Source organism: Periplaneta americana, chromosome 3 (assembly GCF_040183065.1).
Source record: "Periplaneta americana isolate PAMFEO1 chromosome 3, P.americana_PAMFEO1_priV1, whole genome shotgun sequence".
NCBI lineage: Eukaryota > Metazoa > Arthropoda > Insecta > Blattodea > Blattidae > Periplaneta > Periplaneta americana.
In genome coordinates, this window is record NC_091119.1 from 155,769,476 (window position 1) to 155,792,707 (window position 23,232).

A 23,232-nucleotide genomic window follows, 5' to 3' on the forward strand; every position below is an offset into this window, starting at 1 on the left:
CGAACATTCTAGCCCAGCAAAAACGATTTTAACACCAAAGTTGGCTGAGAAGGTGTCGGAAATAATCACCAACCACAGATTAAAATGTTCCAAATAATTTCGGAGTATTTTCGCGTCAATAAGGAAGACATTCTAAAAATAATAATGTAGACTTTGACGAAAACTAAGATCCGTGCGGAGCCTGACGTCAATTAACAAGAGGAATAACAATAGCTTCGAGGAGACATCAGACAACTTACTGAAGCCACTGAACAAAATACAAAGGATTGAATTTAATTAATATACGTGAGGAAATGTGATGTTTCCAGTAAGACCCCGAAACAGTGCTAAAATTTGCGGAATAGAAGTTGGTAAATTCTCTCCAAGCCAAAGAAGTTCTGTAACGAAGATATAATATAAAAACAATGCTAATTAATTTCTATGACATCGAAGGAATTATGCAGAAATAATTCATTTTCAGGAGTCTGACAATTACTGCTGCACATTCTAGGTACAGTATTATAAAACGTTTGCTTCAGGAAATCCGTCGTTTACTTCAGGGCAGTTGATTCCTAAGATTTCATGACAATGCATCAAAGCATGGGGTTCCCATTTTTACGAACTTTTTGACCAGTATGAAAGTTTAGGTGCTGTCGCATCCTCCTTGTTTACCGGGCTTAACACCGTGTGACTTTGTTTCCCAAAATTAAAGCATCACTGAACACTAATTTTGATGACCAAGACACCATTCACAGGGCTGCAAACAAAGCAGTGAACAGAATTCTATACACTACCTTTCGTCATTTCCTCCAGTTGCTTCATGTGCAGTATGATTGTGCAGGAGAAAGCTAGCTTGAATAAACAATAATCAAAGAATATTTATAACTGGATTTTTTTTTCAGCATCAATGCCGTGTTCTACTTGCCGTACAGTGTGATCCCTAGAAAAATATACAAATGGTGAACTTCCGTGCTCTAGTTTATGCCAAGGTTGCCAGACGTCCCCGTTTCCCGGGAGCAGTCGCCGAATTTTGCCTTTTGTCCCCGGATTTAATAATTTCTCCCCGAATATTTTGGTATTTTCAGTGTTGATTACTGCAATTTTATGAAAGTGGTGTTGAGTATCTCTGTGTCTGCTGATTTCATTCAGAAGATAACTATAGAATGTTTACTGTTGAGCTCTTCTCTAGAAAGAGAAAGATTTGACGAGACTATCCATTATTTTCATTCAAAAGTAGATAGACTTAACTTGATGAATATGATTTATTTAACGAAATTTTTTGCTTGAAGAAATATGTGATCTCAGACAAAATGACAAAGTGGAATGAAGAAAATGCCACAATGCTGAAAATCGAATAGAATTTTTTAATTTTTCTCTGAGAAAATGATTCCCTGTGCACAACTCCAGAATTTGATTAACTATCTGTACCTCCCTGGAAGTAATTATTCAGTGGAGAGAGTTTTTTCTTCCCTTCAGTGAACATGATGTGGATATTCCAAAAATATAGAATGAGTTTAGAAAATGTTGGAGCCATGCTTGTTATTTTAACCCTTTCCGCTAGAATGAGTCCATTTGGAATCACTAACATTTTTGTAACCTCAGAAGTAGTTTCGTTCTATACCGATAGAGTGCAGCACCCACCAATTCCTTGGCCAGCTGTTATTAGGAAGAGGATTGCTTTGTTTTTTTGTTGTTGTTTCTTAGGTCAAAATACAAGACAGATAGATGCAAAGAAAAATATTTTCACACACAAAAAATACAGGTGCGAAAGGTTTAACCAACTTCAACATGACCTGCCAGAAGCAAAATTGGGATCCAGACAAGACCTGCTTAAAAATTCACAATTATGAAAAATACCAGTAGTTTAAGTAGCAATTAAGCAGAATTAATGCAATGAATATTTTAGTGTGTAAATGGAATTAGTATTTTAATTCTTTAAAGTGTGTAAAACAAGACTAGTGAACAGGAAACTAAGAGAAATGTTTAAGGTAGTATTATATACCCGTCCTCGGAAATTGTGAAAAAAATCTGGTAACCTTGGTTTTTGCAAAAATGATTGAAAAATCTATCTACTATTACACAAATTAACACTAGGCTGAATTCAGGCACTGATGCTACCCGGGACATTTAATTATAATGAAAGCTGAATATTTTGAAATACATTTATTAGTGCAAAATGATTTCTGAAAGTCATGTTCTCATCAAGTGGTGAACAGTAGTATATTATAAAGTTATAAATTATCTCACATTATATTACTCTAGTTTACTTGGCTACTCCATCGTAACAAAGTTTTATGAAAGCAATCACATTTAGTCGGAATGATATGTTTCCATTTACATTTTCCACCATGCACATCACTAGAGTAAAGGGCAATTCAGTATTAAATCAATGGATTTCTAAATTAGTAATGTGGAGACTTGATACAAGTACCAAGAGGCTGTCTTCATATAAAGGAACTTCTTAAATTAACATAACACATCTCTTCTAACCTGTTGATGACAACATTTGTTTCTTCTTGGTGTTAACTAATATCTGATGTTCGTGTTGCTACCTAACAGTCTCTGTTATATTTGGGAGTACAATCACATAACACAGTCTTGAAATTAAAGAGATCTACCTAGTTTTGCAAGCCATTGTTGTCGCACACATTTACAACACTACAAAATTGTCCACTCAAGTTCTTACACATTTAAAAGTATCAATTTATATTGCAACTGCCCATTGTTATTTAATGCAACATATCTTTCAGGTTTTGAAAAATGTTCCATCAGTCTATCACACAACATGCCACACTTTACATAAATTATTATTAGTACGAATTCCGTAAACACGTCCTTTTATTCATTCAAATCACCATGTGCAACTCCCTAGCTTTCACGCATGGCGTCGAACGTGTAAATTTGTATATGCTGGCATATCCAGTGTACATTTCTCTCGGTTTCTTGGCCGCAGTAGTCTAAGCGATAGATAATTACGAACTGCATTGGCTGAATGACTAGTTTCGTGGTCAGGAAAATTTCATGATGAAGATCAAGTGCGTGACCCATCCAGAAGTTGGCCTGTTTGGATCTCAAACTCCTCCTCTCCTTCCGCCAATGGAGGACACTTTCCATTGTTGTTGTTACTACTACTACCAACACCAGCTTCGCTGGCCTTTGCATTCTTCTTGCTCTTATTTCTCACATTACGTCGATGCAGCACGTACAAGATAATCAAAACTACCACCAGAATTGAAGCCATGGTGATGCCCACAATCATCCAGGTAGAACGAACGTGAGCTGCTTCTATTTTGGCTTCAAATTTAGACATACACTCATTGTAAATTTTTGTGGCTTCTGTCAAATTGGGACACTGCATCTCGCTCTCTGTAAATAAAGAACAATTTATAATTAAACCTCACTTTTATTAATATTATTGTATGGTATCATAGACGGACAGAGAACCGTTTCTTTGATGGGGGGGGGGGGGGGGCAAAGCAAAACACTAGAATCCCGATGTAACAAAGTTATGGGAGACATTATTTACCTTCTGCCCCCGTTATAGGTTAACCGTGGTACAGTATATCGGAATATGATCATTTAATAAAGGTATTTTCGGGGAGTCATATCTTTTTACAGTGTTACATCCATATCCGCGATGTTTCGGACCGAATTACATAGGGCTTGTACTGTACAGTAGGTCTACTACAAATTATAATAAAGCACAACTTAAAACAGTCTTCGTATTTTTCTCTCTCATACACAAACACATATATACATCAATAACACTACGTAACAGTGCTAATAGAAACTTTTTTATCTGAAGCTTACCTTCCTGAAGGGAAAGGAGACAGAGGACGAACACTGGTAAGTTTTTTTTTTTCTCAATCGTACCATCACGGACTGGAATATTTACCTGCAGACTTACTAAAGGCTTTACCAATAATCAAAAATGTATTTAAAAATAGGCTTAAGGATTTCACTAATAGACGGTAGTATATTATACATACTACTTCAAGGGTGTAATTGATGTTTTATTATTGAAGTGTTATATCAGTGAAGAAATGTGTTGTGTAAGTGAAGTTTTATAGTTTATAGTGGTAGTGCAAAGTATTTGAACAGCGAAATTTTTTTTGAAGTGTTAGAGAAATCAGGATGGTATCAGTGAAATGTGTCGCAGTTCCAGAGCAGTGAGTGAGCTGTCAGCGAAATGAGTGTAGTGCTGAAAGGTACTTGTGCATGTATGAACATATCATACTCGTGGGTTTTAGTTCGAACTTACAGTTAAGATACAAATTACATTTACTTTAAATGTTATTTTAAGTGATCGTGCTTCATTTAATTTATGATGCTCATTATTATTATTATTATTATTATTATTATTATTATTATTATTATTATTATTATTATTATTACTACTACTACTACTACTACTACTACTATTAATTTTTATTTTTTATTAATAAAATTGTGTTTATTATTAATTGTCATTATTGAGTATAATTAGTTATCTGCCACCGGGTATTTACCTATTTGCAGTGTGAATAAATACATATTTACAGTACATACATCACATGAAATATAATTTCTAATTGTTTTACTTAATCTCTCGCCTTTAAGTTTACACATTATCGGGATCACTTTCTTTGTTCTTCATTGTTGTGCAGTATGTTAGTCATACTTCTCCAAGTGGCGGCCTGAACACCTGCAGACTTCTAACACAGGAGTACAGGCTGTTACAAAAGAAACATTGCAGTGCTTCCATTCCTCAAATGAGGTATAGAAATTCTTATACATTCAGAAATTTAAAATAAATTAATATTACAATCCGAACATATCGAAGACAGTAATTCGTTAATGTAAGCACAGTAACTTAATCATAAACAAAAGCAAGAAAAATCTTTTGAATTCAATATTTTCTAACGTTAATAGCAAAAAAGAAAATAGTTCAGACAAGTTTGGGGGGGGGGACAGTGTCCCTCCATAACTCCGCCTATGTATGGTATCGTAGTTGGAGAGAAAGTGTTAAATCGCGTCTTATTCCGATGTCTTTGCTTCAAAAAAGAACAATTAAAATTTGTTTGTCAAAACCTGCTGATTACCAAACACATTTTTTTTTCTCCCCCCAGAATTTTGTGTTCATAATATTGAACAAATTTACAATTCAACTCTGCTGAGCTTTTTTTCATGTATAGGCATAAAGATGATATAGAAACATTCCATAATATTAGGCGAAATATGAGCATGTTTCCTCTTTTACGTAATCCAAAGTACAATACAAAATCTGGGCAAATTCATTCTATGGATCAAGATTAGCAATACAGCCAGATTATTAAAATAAATCCAGAATTACGTAATCTTAATAATAACATTTTCAGTAAGAGATTCAAATATGTTTCTTTGTGCAATCCTAGCATTAAAACACGCTTGTTGTAACGCTATAAATCGTGTACAACTGGCCTAATTCATTAGTATATCAAATTCTATAATATATAAGGAGCACTATACATTGGTTCAATGAAGAGAGTAACGTGCATTATATTCATTTTCAAACAAATGTTAATTGTGTAAAAAGTAACTGTAGGTAAATATTTCATGGAATAATGTTGTGTAAATAGGATTATTTATGTTGATAATTCGATAAATAAGCAGTCATTATTAACGGCTAAATGAAGTAATCCACCGCTGTCACACTGTGATTTGTATCGGCTAACTCTTCACACCCGCTCTCCAAACGTAGATTCAAGTGTTGCGGGCTGCATTCAGCAGTGATTCGGAGCTATCTATTGCTGTGGACACGCCTCATCTACACTATGAACAATGACTGCAGCTTTTTATGATCTGCACAAGTTTCAGTAAATATTAGACATCAATAGAGACTAAAGATTTTCTCATTAACGATAAATATGATAAAAAATGGATTAAGGGGGAAATGGTTTTATTTGATAATATGTACAACAGTGGCAAAAAAACCTGATCGACCCTTGTACCTGATTTCAGAGTCTTGTTCACGCCAGAGCACGATAGACTGGTAACCAGGACTTTCGTGGTTCGAATCCTGCCTGGGAAGCAAACTTTTTTTGTTCCTTATTCAAATTTATTTCCAACACTTCTCGATTCCTGGTAAAATTCATGTTATGGGAATAAGAAGTTAATTAAGTAGTAAAGTATTGGAAATAAATTTGAATAAGGAACAAAAAAAAAGTTTCCTTCCCAGGCAGGATTCGAACCACGAAAGTCTTAGTTACCATTCTATCGTGTTCTGAAGTGAACAAGCTCTGAAATCAGCTACAAGGGTCGATCCGGTTTTTTCTGCCATATATATTAATAGGAAATTTTCCAAAATTTTATCACTAATTTTGCAATGAAGTAATTAATTCTTGCGAAAAAAAAAGGCGAAATTATTTCGATAATCAAGTAATATATTTTTTTTGGAATTGAAAAAAGCGTTAGTTTTTTTCTTAGCAGGTAAAAACTGAAATTTAAAACACGAACTGTATTACATAACAAAAGAATTTAACAGCCCACCCTTCTACCAAACATTATCAGAGGTTTAAGCATTTACCAGGAACAAAGGTGGGAGGGGGGAAATGTATCGGGATTTCCTAGTTTTGGAATACTTTCCTAGTTTTATTTGTGAAAATGGATCGCACGGCTAGTGCAACAAGGCGACAAAATTTGCAGGTGAAAGAATTATGTAGGCTACCTGTGTATGCAACCGAGAAAAATGTAATGAGCAAATTTTGTAAAGTGAAGGTAGATTGGAAGAAATGTGTCCATATAATGTTTGAAGGATTAAAAAAAAAAGAAAGAAAGAAACTAAAAGAGAGAAGTGTAACTTCAAAAGAACTACCGTCATTTGAAGCTTTATTTGGTCGTCATAAAACTTCCAAACAAGTGAAAACGGAAATGCTCTTAATTGAAAATGTTCTAATTGAAATGGTTGATGATCCAACAGTTGGAGATTGGCTTCAAAAACATTACCCAGTTGAGTTTTTTTTTCCTAAATGTGTATTTTTATAGACATGGTATAATTTAATCAGGCAAAAATTCAATAATAGTAATATGCGTTACAATAGCGGTATGTTGGAGTTTTTATGTTCGAGGAAACGTTTGAAAAAGCGAAACGTAGTTGAGCTTTTTTAATTTCCGAGAATTGAAAGAAAACATACCTCTCGTGTATCGTGCATTATTTTGTGCGAAGATCGTTTATTACATACCTGAAAGACGAATTTCTAATTAGTTGCAATGAAATCTCCATCTTTGTTTCCGTTCAATGACGGCAAATTTGTAAAACATAAATATTTATCTTCAACATTGTTGCTTTAAAATGTTTTCTGTGTTTACTATACTCCAGCAAGCCGTGATATACGTCTGTCTTTTTTTTCCCCCAGTCCATAAATGCGAACTTAAAACAAACGGTAAGGTTATGTAATGATTTATTTTTCATTTTAATATTTTAACAATATTATTTATATAACATATTGCAGTAATAACATCGGCATCTGGAATCTTGTAGATTTTTTCACGGCTTCCTTAATGTTACTTGCATCACGAATCCAGTAACTTTAGTGGAGTTGTAGAGTTTACTTAATTTTTGCAAATATTAAAAACAATAATTAACAGTGCAATTTAGGTGAAATTGCAGTGGTAAGTTTCCAATTTATAATTATTACTATATTGAACGTCTCTAAAAATAATATGTTAGAAGCCTAAAGCAGTAAAATCAATATGTCACTTAAGCGGTAAGAAGAGGGATATTGTTGTGTGTGTTAGGTTGGGAATACTGAATGTGGAATTTTAGACTTACCGCGGATTGGTTTTGTGCGGAAACCAAGCAAATACGCACGATCTCGCACAAAATACTTTAACTAAAATATTCAGTACATCCAACTGCAAATAAATTAATTTGGACTTATGATACCGGTTATTCCTTTGCTCACAGTTAGTACGTAAAGTAATATCCTAATATTCTTTTAATTACAACACAAAAGTTTCCTCAGTTATACGAATAATTCGCGATAAAACGCGAAATATAATTTTCAAGACGAATATTTCCAAAATATATGCGAAATTCTGTGGCCTATATACATCAATATTGTAGCTGGCTCCATTTCATTGACGTTTCTCATAAAGGGAAGCAGTACCTGGCAGTGTGGGGTTGCAGTTCAAAGAGGATATGGAGGGCGTGGCGATGCCCTTGTCTTGGATCCACGCGCTCAGCAGCAAGCAGTCGCACCCCTGCGTGTTCTTCAGGAGCGCAACATTTCCCCTGATGTCCAGCTTGCTCAGTTGGCACAGCGGCGCCAGGCTCCGAGGAGTTATCCTGCTCAGCTTGTTCGACGACACGTTGAGCTCCCGCAGATTGGGGAACCCGTCCAGCGCAGGCAGCTCCTTGAGGTGGCAGCCCGACATGGAGAGGAACTCCAGCGCCTCGTTGGTCGACGCCCCCACGAACACGTCGTCGGCCAGCCGGTTGTTGTTGACGTACAACTTCCGCAGCTTCGGCAGTCTGAGCGCGCTGTCGGGAACGAAGTCCAGAGAGTTGGTAGACAGGTCCAGCACCTCCAAGTCCTGCAGCGAGTCGAAAGTTCCCTCCTCTATGTACGATATCATGTTCTCTTCCAGGTACAGGATCTGCAGGTACGTGTAATGTCGGAAGGAATCCTTGGTCAGCTCTCGGATCCTGTTGTACGTCGCATCAAGGATCTGTATAAACATACAAGCTATATTTATTACAGTTATTAGAAGACAGCACACTTCTTACATATTTCGAACTTTGTTAAACTAAGATCTACTTAAATATAAAATCACCATTTCATTTGAAAACGGGTGAACAAGTGGAGGAAGACAACGAAAACAAGGGGAAGACAACGAAAACAAGAGGAAGACAACGAAAATAAGGGAAAGACAAAGAAAACAAAGGGGAATACGAGAACTAGGGGGAAATAACGAGAACTAGGGGAAAGACAACGAGAACTAGGGGAAAGACGACGGAAACAAGAGGAAGACAACGAAAACAAGGGGAAGACAACGAAAACAAGGGGAAGACAACGAAACCAAGGGGAAGACAACGAAAACAAGGGGAAGACAACGAAAACAAGGGGAAAACAACGAAAACAAGGGGAATACAACGACAACAAGGGGAAGACAACGAAAACAAGGGGAAGACAACGAAAACAAGGGGAAGACAAAGAAAACACAGGGAAATACGAGAACTAGGGGGAAATAACGAGAACTAGGGGAAAGACAACAAGGACTAGGGGAGGACAACGAAAACAAGGAGAAGACAACGAAAACAAGGGGAAGATAACGAAAACAAGGGGAAGACAAGGAACACAAAGGGAAATGCGAGAACCTGGGGAAATTACGAGAACTAGGGGAAAGACAACGAGAACTAGGGAAAGACAACAAGTACTAGGGGAAGACAACGGAAACAAGGGGAAGACAACGAAAACAAGGGGAAGATAACGAAAACAAGGGAAAGACAACGAAAACAAGGGGAAGACAACGAAAATAAGGGGAAGACAACGAAAACAAGCGGAAGACAACGAAAACAACGGGAAGACAACGAAAACAAGGGGAAGACAACGAAAACAAGGGGAAGACAACGAAAACAAGGGGAAGACAACGAAAATAAGGGGAAGACAACGAAAACAACGGGAAGACAACGAAAACATGAAGACAACGAATAGGGTAAAGACAACGAAAACAAGAAGACAACGAAAACAAGAAGACAACGAAAACAAGGGGAAGACAACGGAAACAAGAAGAAGACAACGAAAACAAGGGGAAGACAACGAAAACAGGGGGAAGACAATGAAAACAAGGAGAAGACAACGAAAACAAGGAGAAGACAACGAAAACAAGGGGAAGAGAACGAAAAGAAGAAGACAACGAAAACAAGGAGAAGACAACGAAAACAAGGAGAAGTCAACGAAAACAAGGAGAAGACAACGAAAACAAGGGAAGACAACGAAAACAAGGAGAAGACAACGAAAACAAGGGGAAGACAAGGAAAACAAGGGGAAGACGACAACAAGGAGGAGACAACGAAAACAAGGGGAAGACAACGAAAACAAGGGGAAGACAACGAAAACAAGGGGAAGACAACGAAAACAAGGGGAAGACAACGAAAACAAGGGGAAGACAACGAAAACAAGGAGGAGACGACAACAAGGGGAAGACAACGAAAACAAGGAGAAGACAACGAAAACAAGGAGAAGTCAACGAAAACAAGGGGAAGACAACGAAAACAAGGGGAAGATAACGAAAACAAGGGGAAGACAAGGAAAACAAAGGGAAATACGAGAACTTGGGGAAATAACGAGAACTAGGGGAAAGACAACGAGAACTAGGGAAAGACAACAAGTACTAGGGGAACACAACGGAAACAAGGGGAAGACAACGAAAACAAGGGAAAGACAACGAAAACAAGGGGAAGACAACGAAAATAAGGGGAAGACAACGAAAACAAGCGGAAGACAACGAAAACAACAGGAATACAACGGAAACAAGGGGAAGACAACGAAAACAAGGGGAAGATAACGAAAACAAGCGGAAGACAACGAAAACAACAGGAATACAACGGAAACAAGGGGAAGACAACGAAAACAAGGGGAAGATAACGAAAGCAAGGGAAAGACAACGAAAACAAGGGGAAGACAACGAAAATAAGGGGAAGACAACGAAAACAAGGGGAAGACAACGAAAACAACGGGAAGACAACGAAAACATGAAGACAACGAATAGGGGAAAGACAACGAAAACAAGGGGAAGACAACGGAAACAAGAAGAAGACAACGAAAACAAGCGGAAGACAACGAAAACAAGGGGAAGACAATGAAAACAAGGAGAAGACAACGAAAACAAGGAGAAGACAACGAAAACAAGGGGAAGACAACGAAAACAAGAAGAAGACAACGAAAACAAGGAGAAGACAACGAAAACAAGGAGAAGTCAACGAAAACAAGGAGAAGACAACGAAAACAAGGGGAAGACAACGAAAACAAGGAGAAGACAACGAAAACAAGGGGAAGACAAGGAAAACAAGGGGAAGACGACAACAAGGAGGAGACAACGAAAACAAGGGGAAGACAACGAAAACAAGGAGAAGACAACGAAAACAAGGGGAAGACAACGAAAACAAGGGGAAGACAACGAAAACAAGGGGAAGACAACGAAAACAAGGGGAAGCCGACAGCAAGGAGGAGAAAACGACAACAAGGGGAAGACAACGAAAACAAGGGGAAGACAACGAAAACAAGCGGAAGACAACGAAAACAACAGGAATACAACGGAAACAAGGGGAAGACAACGAAAACAAGGGGAAGATAACGAAAGCAAGGGAAAGACAACGAAAACAAGGGGAAGACAACGAAAATAAGGGGAAGACAACGAAAACAAGGGGAAGACAACGAAAACAACGGGAAGACAACGAAAACATGAAGACAACGAATAGGGGAAAGACAACGAAAACAAGGGGAAGACAACGGAAACAAGAAGAAGACAACGAAAACAAGCGGAAGACAACGAAAACAAGGGGAAGACAATGAAAACAAGGAGAAGACAACGAAAACAAGGAGAAGACAACGAAAACAAGGGGAAGACAACGAAAACAAGAAGAAGACAACGAAAACAAGGAGAAGACAACGAAAACAAGGAGAAGTCAACGAAAACAAGGAGAAGACAACGAAAACAAGGGGAAGACAACGAAAACAAGGAGAAGACAACGAAAACAAGGGGAAGACAAGGAAAACAAGGGGAAGACGACAACAAGGAGGAGACAACGAAAACAAGGGGAAGACAACGAAAACAAGGAGAAGACAACGAAAACAAGGGGAAGACAACGAAAACAAGGGGAAGACAACGAAAACAAGGGGAAGCCGACAGCAAGGAGGAGAAAACGACAACAAGGGGAAGACAACGAAAACAAGGGGAAGACAACGAAAACAAGGGGAAGACAACTAAAACAAGGGGAAGACAACGAAAACAAGGGGAAGACAACGAAAACAAGGGGAAGACAACGAAAACAAGGGGAAGACAACGAAAACAAGGAGATGACAACGACAACAAGGGGAAGACAAGGACAACAAGGGGAAGACAACGAAAACAAGAGGAATAAACAACGAAAATAAGGGGAAAACCGCAAAAAACAGGCGGAAAACAACTGGAAGACAACGGAAACAAGGAGAAGACAACGAAAACAAGGAGAAGACAACGAAAACAAGGAGAAGACAACGAAAACAAGGGGAAGATAACGAAAACAAGGGGAAGACAACGAAAACAAGAGGAAGACAACGAAAACAAAGAGAAGACAAGGAAAACAAGGAGAAGACAACGAAAGCAAAAGGAAGACAAGAAGAACCTAGGGATTAAAAGAACGGGAGAATACAAGAAGGATAGCAATCTGAATACAATGAGAACAAATGGAATACAATGTGAACGAGGGGAATACATGGTGGACAAGTGGAGTATATGGTGAACGAATAAGGGGAATAACAAGGAGACAAGAACAAGGGAAATACAAGGAAAACAAGGGGGATTGCGTTTCTATGTGACAATTTCCAAGTCACTCCCCCCATGTCTAGTGAGGAGTAAAACGTAGTTATAGGGTAGAGTTGCCTTATTTTTACCATTTTACACATTTTATTTTTTCTAATTTTAACTGACAAATGTTGAATCATTTCAATAGCGAGATCTTAATTCCTGGTATGTTGGGAGGATTTTCCTAAAAAGAAAAGTTTACTTCAAGTTGATATAAAGTCATTACGTTCAGTTTTATAAATGTCTGCAATGAGTACAAATTAGGCAACTGGTTTCCTAAATTGTGCCACATACATCAGGGCATCAAAGTTCTTGCTGTGGATGGTGTGTCCATCAAGCAACAGTAATACTGGCCTTTCTTTGGTAGGATGGACGGACGAAATGAAATGTTGCATCCATTTTACGAACAATTCGGAGTTAATGTAGTCAGTTTCTGAAACTGTAATAATAATGACCGGTGGAGCACCAACAGACAGATCATAATCATGGGAGGAACATATTGATCAGATGCACTGGCACATCGTTGTATTGACTTCTTTTTCTCTGCTCGATATCACACCCACTTCTTTCTTGCCTTTCCTCGCTACGATTTTCTGTATCTTCTTCTGTACTGTGAAGAAGCCACTTTCGTCCACATTGAAAATTCTCATGGATTCCAATTTGTATCTTTCACTAATGTTTTCCAGCAGATCGAAGAATTCATAGACACGTTCCTTGTTGAACCCTTTCGCTCAAGCCATGGATGTTGCCTCTGTCTGCCTACACAATTTGGGATGCCCCTTCAGATAGGCTGTGCATAATACCATTTCTTCAATGCTTGGTCCTTTTCACGATTGAAATTAAGTGGCAGTCCATTTCTCTGAGCTGTATCAAAAGAAAGTTTCCTAACATCTGTTGGAGTTAATCCAAACATCATTTATTCAAACTTTAGAATGTGATTTTCAAGTTCATTTTCAATTTCTTCCGAAAATACTGTGGTTCTTCCGAACGATTTCACATCTCCATTAGCAACTACGTTTTTCGCATGTCTTAGTATTGTAGGCTTAGGCACATTGTACATTCTGGCACATTCATTTATTCCATGATCGCCATTCATATATGCAGCAACAGCAAGATTTTTGCCATTCTAGAATTAATGTAAAATACAATTATAATTTGTTACAAAGGAAGAAACTTAAAAACGCCAGAACATTAAATGTGGAAATTATTGATTAAATTCTAAATGCATAATTTAGTGTGTTTATGCTATTTTTGTCACAGTAATTTCTATTATTTGTAATGAACGTCTGACATGACTATTTCAAATTCAGAATTGAATGTGTTTTATTTCCTAAAAATAAAAATTACAGTATTATATTCATATTGAAATGACTAGAAGTTAATAAATTATAATTGCTGATTTAAATTAGGTATGTTTTTCTTCATATGTCACTATAATTTCAAACATATATAATGAAAGTTCCCTATATTATACCGGTACATTATAGGAAACTGAAGCCGGTACAAAAAACGCAACCTCGTCATGTTTTCTTTGTTAAATTCTTGCCGCTTAACAGTTGCTAACAGAAGTCTGTAACTTAATGACAAGTACAATATATAAATGTAGTTTTAAATAATATATAGCATTGTGGGCTTCCACTTACCTTTCGGAAGTAATTGTTATAGCCAGGTAGCGCAAAAACTAGATTGAAACTACCTAAAACTAGTTTTTTCACTTCACGTCTGCACAACACAACCCACAGCGTTCGTCTCTCATAAAATGGCATATTTGTAGATGTAGTTCACAATGTTTGACGTAGATGACAACACTTATCAAGGAACTAATTTTCAAGACGGTGGTACAATTTAGGAAAAGGTACAAATTACGCAACTCTCCCCTACGTCAAAAGCAAATCAGGTAATCAACTCAAGTGTGATTTACGCGGTCCTGCATAGCCTCGAAGCCTGAATTTAATTAGAATATCGAGTCCACACTCGCGATCTAATATTTGCAGGAGGACGTACAAATATTAAATTGGTTCAACCGCTAATGTGACTGGTCGTTCAGATGCTAAAGACAAACCTCGATGTTGCTCCTCAGGTTGGTAGGAACGGCTACGAAATTGAGATCATGGCAATTGGCAACCAGCATCTTGTGGTACTTCTCGTGTGTGCAACGCTTCGGCACACGATCCTTCCGGAAGTGGCCCTGGTCCACGAAGGCGACCGTCCCGCTCAGGAAGAACAGCATCACCAGCCATGTCGCTCGCAGAATCATCTCCTGAAGCAGGACGCAAATACATATCAACGATTTAATATAACTGAGCAAACCAGTAACAAAATAGTCTTGTGCAGGGAACAGGAAATGTTTCAAGACAGTGTCTCTGAAAACAGGACAATTGTTTATCATCAGACTTTCAGACATATAAGGGGCTTAGGCATAGTTTAGATAAACCGTAGGCTATCTAGAAACAGTTCTAATAAGACAAAATTCCTTTATCATGTTCCGACATCTGTTATCATGCAGTACATCTCACTTCACGATATGTATCAGAAGATGAACAATTGTTTGTATATGTCTGAAGTCTGATTAGCGTAATAGGGCAAATCGCAATATAGCGAACGTAGAAGCTCCGCCCACGACCCCTTCCACTTTTCCCCTACTAACTCATCAGACACTCTACGTGATAGGCGAGTGTTGTATCGAATGCACATTTCATGTGGGTGGGGATAACTTCCCCCACTGGCGTTCGCTATATTGCGATTTATCCGCGTAATATGTTACTAGTCAGCGGTGTAGACAATGGAGGGGGAAAGAAACTGGCCACCCTACCCCCTTAACTCCTGGCTTAGTTGCCTCATGAGTGATGTCTTATTAGTGTCACTTATGAGGTTCAAACCTGTCTTCGGACAGTTGACTAAACAACAACAAAATGTCTCGAATTATAACTGTTCATAATTAATTTTCTTGCATTATTATTATTATTATTATTATTATTATTATTATTATTATTATTATTATTATTATTATTATTATTCAAAAGGCACACACAAACATACATGAAATCATATAATAAGTAACCAAATAAGTTTAACATTCGTTATAGGGCTAAAAAAATGCTTTATGAACCCAGCATTCTCCAATCTTTATTTTCTGTCCTCTTTGCCACCGCATATGATCCATATATCTTAGTGTTGCCTATCATCTTATATCTTCTTCTGTTCCAAACTCTTCTCCCGTCCACCATTCCTTCCAATGCATCCTTCATTAGGTAGGCCCTAGTTCCTTCTTAGCCAGTGATCCGAAAGCCTAAATCATGTATTTTACACAAATTTACGTACATGAGCGATAACTGTACTGTAATGATATCTATTTATGGAAATCGACAGTTAAAAGTGCCTAATATAAATGTTAAAATTATAGGTGGTGATACGGAGAGGGGTTATGAGGAGAAATTCCTCACCTCAAGCCAAAGTGATACAGTCTCCCTCCCAACCCTCTCTCTCTCCCTCCCTCTCGCCTTCAGTATGAAGAAAGCGTAATAAGTTATAATTTATCTGCTAATTAATATGCTACAAATCAAAGTTTACAGTACCTAAATGTTATGTTTCCAAATATACGCGTTCATTTTCCGATTTATGTTCTTATGCTACGGATAAAAAAGAATTGGGACAAGTCTGGAACATTTTTTAGAGAAACTTCATTCATTTCACTTGCTTTCACGAGATAACGAATGACCTAAGCTTACACCTTATTGTATCATCCTATTCTGTTCCTCCCTCCACCCGATGGAAATCGTTCTATCTCCGCCTATGGTTAGAATACATTTCACCTTGTTTCTGTGGTCCCTCAAGTGTAAGAATGTTTACTAGGTATCAAAAATCACTTAATATTGAAATGTTTTCTACTACATGTTTCTAGCCGAAAAGAGTAGAAACTCTCACTGAATTTGCAACATAAAACATAAATAATTATATTTATGCGAAGAACTTGCAAGCATGGTGCATAAAAGTATAGTTCCATAACATTATACTGTTTTAATTAAAGTACATACCTATTTCCTTGTCTATTTCCACAGACAAATATATTTTACTTCAAAATAAATTATATTATTAGAAAAATGGATACATCAGGAAACCAGAATGTTTTCAAATACGTTACTGATGTTTAGCAGTTCCTTCAGAGTGTAGACAGTTGCACAACACAATGCGATCCTGCTTCGATGAATGTCGAGTTGGGTACAAGCTATCTGTGACCTCTGATACCTTTTCGTATGTCATTGCAGCTTTAACGAGTTGTTTAGTCTGCAATTGAAAACTATGATTCAAAGCCAGGGATGTCGCCATGGTTTCTTATAGTCTTCTAACATTTACAAACCAGCAATGTGCTATCCCCAACACCTATAAATAATTTATTTCAGTTTGAAGAACTGAATACGTGAGGGGCAGTGTCGTGTGCAGTCGGAAATAATTGACTTTCCTGAGTGACATTGAATAGCATGGCAGAAGCAGTAGCTAGACCGTCAGTTAAAAAAAAAACACACACACACACACAAACGAGGAAAACCTCTGAAAAGTGGACAGTGAACCTGACACAGATTAGAAGGTATCATTCCATTATCTGACAGCGACTGTTAATGTACACTCAGTAATGTTAACTTCAAATATGAATCATATTATTAGTTACTGTACTACAATCTTCATCAGTAAATCTTATGTCGCTACACACAATACGGGCTATTCCATATGAAATCGATCAGTAAAAAACCTCGCATTTTTTTAATACTGTAATTTTTTCCCTATTTATACAAGGTGCTGAGGAGAGTGCATTTCCAAAAATATACTATCGAAAGTCAAACGGTTTTCGTATTATTGAGCGACAAATTTAGCGTATTTTATGAAAAAACAAGCCTCTTTCAGCGCTCAGAACTCTGGAATCATTTACTGCAGAACATTGAACGAGAGCTCATTTTGAAGCTGACATTTAGTAGGTTATGATAATAAGTAATACTTATTTTTATTGTATACAGAGAGATAGATAATCTGATTTTACTTACTTTTAGGCTTTTTGCCCATTTGCAAAAATGTAAAAAAATATTGAGAAAAAATCTTGCATTATTAAGAGGGATTCGGCATTGTTTGCTTAGTGGCTCGGCAATAAGTTTCGAGGGTATTAAATAAATTATTTTCACACGTCTAGACTTGAATGGCGCAGTACCCCATGCACTGGCCGAGAGCTAAAGATAAGCGAGCATTGGCCGTCATTTTACTCCTGTGTTTATGAAAACTTGTGATAAAGCTAGCCCAGCCATGACTGCAAGACGACACATCACGTGTTTGTCTCCTGGCCTTGCTTGTCCCGACTACCTATAGTCAGCTGGTTAGGTCACGCGCGTACTATTTATTTTCTTTATTTGATATTTTCAATACTTTCTTATCAACGGTGCACCAGTATAAAATATGTGTTTATTTGTACTTTCAATGCGGAATCTAACCATATATTTTAATTTTTTTTTTCGTGGGCAAAGGCGTCTTAATGAAGAAAAATCTAAATTTCTCCATTTCCATAAAAAGTAAGAAAAACTGTTTACATGTCAATATAAACTTTAATTTCTAAGCATCAAAATAAACCATGATTTTGATCATTGGGTGAAAGGGTTTCGGAGCCACAACAGTTTAAAGTTGCTAATTTTATGAAAATACGATAAATTTAAATATTTTTAATTTAAACACTATGAAGATCTGATGCCTCAAGCTTTGCACAAACCATTGTAACACAGTTGTCAACGGACAGAAAAAGTTTCATTGTATTTAAAAATTGCAAGGTCAATTTTCTCTATATTTCGGTCGATTTGAGATGGAATAGCCCATACACAGAAGGAAACGTACTTAAATAATACTAGTCGACAAAAATGAACTTTTTTTCTTTCACAAGAAGTAACATAACATTTTCTAAAAGAATATTTCGTGCTGAATTCAAATATAATTTCAGTTTTTCCCCATCGGGCAGGAGTTTTTTGTGATATTCATTTGAATTTTTATAATATTCTAAAAAAATCTATAACTAGCTATCTAACTCAACATTATAACTACTCATTCTGACTTAACCTAGCAAGTGGTAGATAGTGATTTTCGGGCATATTTTGCATCTGGAACGTCTCTCTTCTTGGTCCAACAGTAGTCAGCCAGCATATTGGAACTCCACTTGCCTTGGTACCCCTTTTCCATAGTAGAAATTTGCTGATGAAAACGCTCACCGTGCTCATCGCTGACAGCTCCAAGATTTTCGGGGAAGAAGTCCAAGTGAGAGTCGAAGAAGTGAATTTTTAAAGACATGTTGCATCCCATAGCTTTATAAGAATGCAGAAGATCAGTCACTATGTCACGATAGTTTTCTGCTTTATGGTTTCCAAGAAAATTTAAACATAAACTTTTGAAAGACTGCCAGGCTGCTTTCTCCAGTGGATTTAACAGTCCTTCGAAATGATCACCACCCATTAATGACCGGATTTGTGGTCCTATAAAAATTCCTTCTTTCAGTTTAGCATCACTGACTTTGGGGAATTTCGATTTCAAGTACAAGAATCCATCAGACTGTTTATCCATAGCTTTGACAAAATTTTTCATTACTCCTAACTTAATATGCAATGGAGGTAACAATATTTTTTTCAGGATTCACTAAAGGGACATATGACAAATTTTTCTGGCCAGGGATATGAGATTCACGTTTAGGCCATGATTTTGTAACATAGTGAGACTTCCTATCTCTGCTGTCCCAGAGGCACAAAAAAAAACAGCAAAATTTGATGAACCCAAGTTGCAAACCAAGCAATAAAGCAATGACCTTTAAATCACCACAGATATACCATTCATATTTTCCATATTGTATTTTCTCTAGAATTACTTTCATATTTTGATATGTCTCTTTCATAACAGCGGCATGCGCTACAGGTATTGATGAAAGTTCATTGCCAATATGTAGCAGCACAGCCTTCAAACTAACTTTAGACGAATCTATGAATAGTCGCCATTCATCTGGCCGGTGTTGAAGTCCAAGAGCTTCCATAACTGAACAAATATCATTACAGAACACAATACCATTTTCTTCAGAGAAGCAGTCCCTGAAATCACTATGCCGGCCACGATAACTACATATTCTTACGTCTTTTTGGAGTAGATTCCACCCTTTGAGTCTGGAAGCTAAACCTTCAGCTTGCTGTTTAGACAGATTTAAATCCCGAATCAGGTCATTAAGGTCTTTCTGATTGGGAAGGTATGGTTCTGATGAACAGGTATTGGCTTCAAATGTAGGATCATTTTTATTTTCATGTGAAGCATTTTCAGTTTCAGTTAGGTCAGAATCAGAGTTATTACCTAAGGTCATATCGGCATATACTGGTACAGGGAACTGTTCATTGTGTAAGACAGGTCTTATTGCAGATTTCAAATTAGGATACTTAACCGTATCCTTTGTTTTAGATGTGATTCCTGTAATATTTGTCAAACAGAAATAACAATCACTTAAATGATCCTTCGGTTCCCTCCAAATCATAGGAATTGCAAATGGCATACGATGTGTACCTAACACACGAAACACAGCATGTATTTGGGGCCCAGCTCTTATCAAAATCACCAGCCTGAGAGCCAAAGTAAAGTTGATAACACTTCTTTACAAGTGGGGTCAAATGTCGCCTCTGAGACTTGAAGGTCAGCTCACCACAAATATAGCAGAAACTGTCTACATGATTTATACACTACACTACACTACATACACAATACACTTCCGAAAAGAAAGGAAGGAACTGTTTCACTACTGAACAAACTCACGGCCAGCTCGATACTGACACATCACAATGCCAGATGAACAGGTCTGAGCATGTCCAAACATGAATGAACCTGCACAGGATTGTTTTATGGTGCTTCAGCATAATATTACAAATCATTTCCTTAAATACAGCTTGGAAAAAAATCGCTACATATGAGGTAACGGTTCCTATGACAGGTCAAAGAAAACACTAAAATCCGATTTTAAAAAATAGCTGTCACAAAAAAACTGTGCCTGATGGGAAAATTCTGACTACATATCTGAATTCAGTATGAAAAACTGCACTAGAATCTCTAATCAGATTTCTTGTGAAGAAAACCTTGTCGACCAGTGTAATTGAAAAATGACTTCAAAATTTAGCACGCCATTATAAAGACAAGATGTGATCACTGCGAAAGCTATAAACCCACCCAACCTGACCCAAGTACCTTCGTTTCTTAAGTAGCCGACAGATGATTTTCTCATATATTTTTCACACAAAATCAACAAGCAACCCAGTGGTACCAGCTTTATGTTACACTACGCGGAAAAACATTCCTATCTTCTGTCCAGGGTAAATCTATTTGTGTATCTATACAGGGTGTAAACAATATAAAATGCCAAAATTATATAGACAGTACATATCGGTCTACCGGGCAAAAATCTAGTGAAATTTAATTATTTCTTATAATTTTATTTTAAATTCGTAAAATACCATGTTCTTAAGATTGACAGTAGGCTAATATTTGTTTATATTTCAAATTAACGTGAATGTCATTGTCAAAGACTTTCCGCCCAACAAATACCAATAGGCCTACACTACAGAGATACAACAGAGTAACAATCGACTGCTTCAGCGTGTGAATAAGGCAAAATAAATAATGACTGTCTATTCTCTTTCCAAAAAAAGTTAGACTCAGAAAACTTTTTTTTCTTCTGAGAAAATCTTGACACTTAAAGAAAAACATTATTTGACTTTTTCTTCAGTTATTTATGCTCCACTACCAGTATTTTTTGACAGTTTACATCGTTTACAGTTTACACTTGTATACCAAAAAGCATACAGTAGAACCCCGATTATCCGTCACCCTATTAACCGAGTGATGAATTATCCGACTGTCTTTCTCTCGCTTTTTTTTTCCTATAGACATATATGGAGTATGGTACTGTATGTACTTTATTAACAAGTTATTTTTTCTAGAGACGGTTAGGCTATTAAAAGACTTTACCCTTACACAGTATGTCTACTGTTCGGGCTGTCGTACTGTATAACTTCTATATATCTAAAATGTCTTCCACGAGTATCAAAAGAAATCGTGTTGTGCTAACAAAAGGATAAAAAAAGTGCAAATAACTGAGTGATTTCGGAATACGAATACGAGATCTCAGAATACGAGATTGCAGTCATAACGTGTGCAATTTAATAAAAATCAGAGATAACGTAGCTATATAAAGTATATAAATCTACAATACGACACCTTCACTACTCCTATATTTCCACAGATAGCCATTACAAGAAATTTCCTTGTCCCCTAAAATTCAGTTGTTAACAACCAGACATCTCAGTGAACTTGTGATCCACTACTTAGCGTGTTCAATACAAGACCACAGAGGAAATTACGAAAGTGTTATGTATTATTCACGAAATTTATGAAAATCTTTTGATACGGATTATCCGATTCTTTCGATTAACCGTTGAGCCTATCCTTTCATTATCACGGATAATAGGGGTTCTTCTGTACATGCAAGTCATACCAAAAGCCTGAACAATCCAAACCTAACCTGTCACTGCTCCTCGACCTTATGAAAAGTCGCTTATTTATTTTTCCAGATATATGTATATTTGTAAATATGACACCATCTCTCAATTTCATTTCATGATGAAATGACAACATAAATCAGACGTGTGTGGTGCGTAGCGACACCGAAGATTAAATTCTTAATCTTTTGGGGTGCTATTCATAGACATTTCGCAGCACGCGCTACGAGCGTACTAAGCTAGCCCCGGCTATCCACTGGTTACTAGTAATAATAATAATAATAATAATAATAATAATAATAATAAAGCGTAAATCCCCAGTGAGGCAAGGCCTCCTGCTTGGGCAAGGGTGGCTCAAGTCTTGACCATCAGAAGAGCAGACCTGATGGTCTATTCCTAGTTCTTTGTCCACAATTTCACTAGCACTGGTTGACTGCGTCCTTCCACCGTGTTCTTTGGCGTCCTATTCTGGTCCACAGTCCTCCTAGCTGCAACTTGAACTCGTCCCCCCATCTGGTTCTCGGTCGTCCACGGTTTCTCCAGCCAATTCTTGGATCCCAGTGTCGCCGTGTGTGCCCATCTGGTAGATTGCATTCGTACCACGTGTCCTCCCCAGCGCCATTTCGTCCTATTAGCGAGTGTGACCACGTCCTCTACGCCGCTTCGTCGCCGTACTTCTTCGTTTCTGATTCTGTCCTTCAGGCTTATTCCGAGTATTTTCCTTTCCATTCTTCTTTGGCATCTTCCTAACTTTACTAGTACAGAATTCAAATCATATCCTATCGGTAACACTGGTTTATGAATACGAAAAACGCTGATCATCCACCGGAAGCCCGCGCTAAAAAGTCTATGAATACGGCCCTAAATGATCACAATCATTGTTTTATAGTGCTTGTGGGCCGTTTTAGTGACACAGTACTTGTATCTTGCCACGTGCCATTTGGAAATGGTATATCCTGAGTTATTGTTTCAATCATACCGTCGCTTGCGAATGAATAAAATTTGTTTCGTTGACATCAGGTTTAAAAGTACAGTGAACAAACTTCTGTTATTTATGAATAAAACCAGACCAACTGTTCGGGAGAAATCACTGTACGTATAAATGTTACCGTCAAAACCCGAAATCCGACAAAACCAGGTTGAACTAGTAAAGATTAGTTTAAGAAAATAAAGGCATGAACAAAAA

At 37.2% G+C, this 23,232-nt stretch overlaps 1 protein-coding gene across 2 annotated transcripts in view; it reads right to left on the reverse strand.

Annotated features, from left to right (window-relative positions):
• Positions 1-2,127: 2,127 nt before the first annotated feature.
• The window catches only part of LOC138696724 (leucine-rich repeat-containing protein 4C-like), an 89,248-nt gene continuing 68,143 nt past the window's right edge, over positions 2,128-23,232 (reverse strand). For both annotated transcript variants that reach the window (XM_069822057.1, XM_069822058.1), the window contains exons 2-4: positions 14,567-14,764; positions 8,106-8,667; positions 2,128-3,345 (exon numbers count right to left, since the gene is read on the reverse strand). In XM_069822057.1, coding sequence (XP_069678158.1) covers positions 3,011-3,345; positions 8,106-8,667; positions 14,567-14,761 — 1,092 coding nt within the window. In that variant the 5' untranslated portion in view covers positions 14,762-14,764 and the 3' untranslated portion in view covers positions 2,128-3,010. The remainder of the gene's footprint in view (positions 3,346-8,105; positions 8,668-14,566; positions 14,765-23,232) is intronic.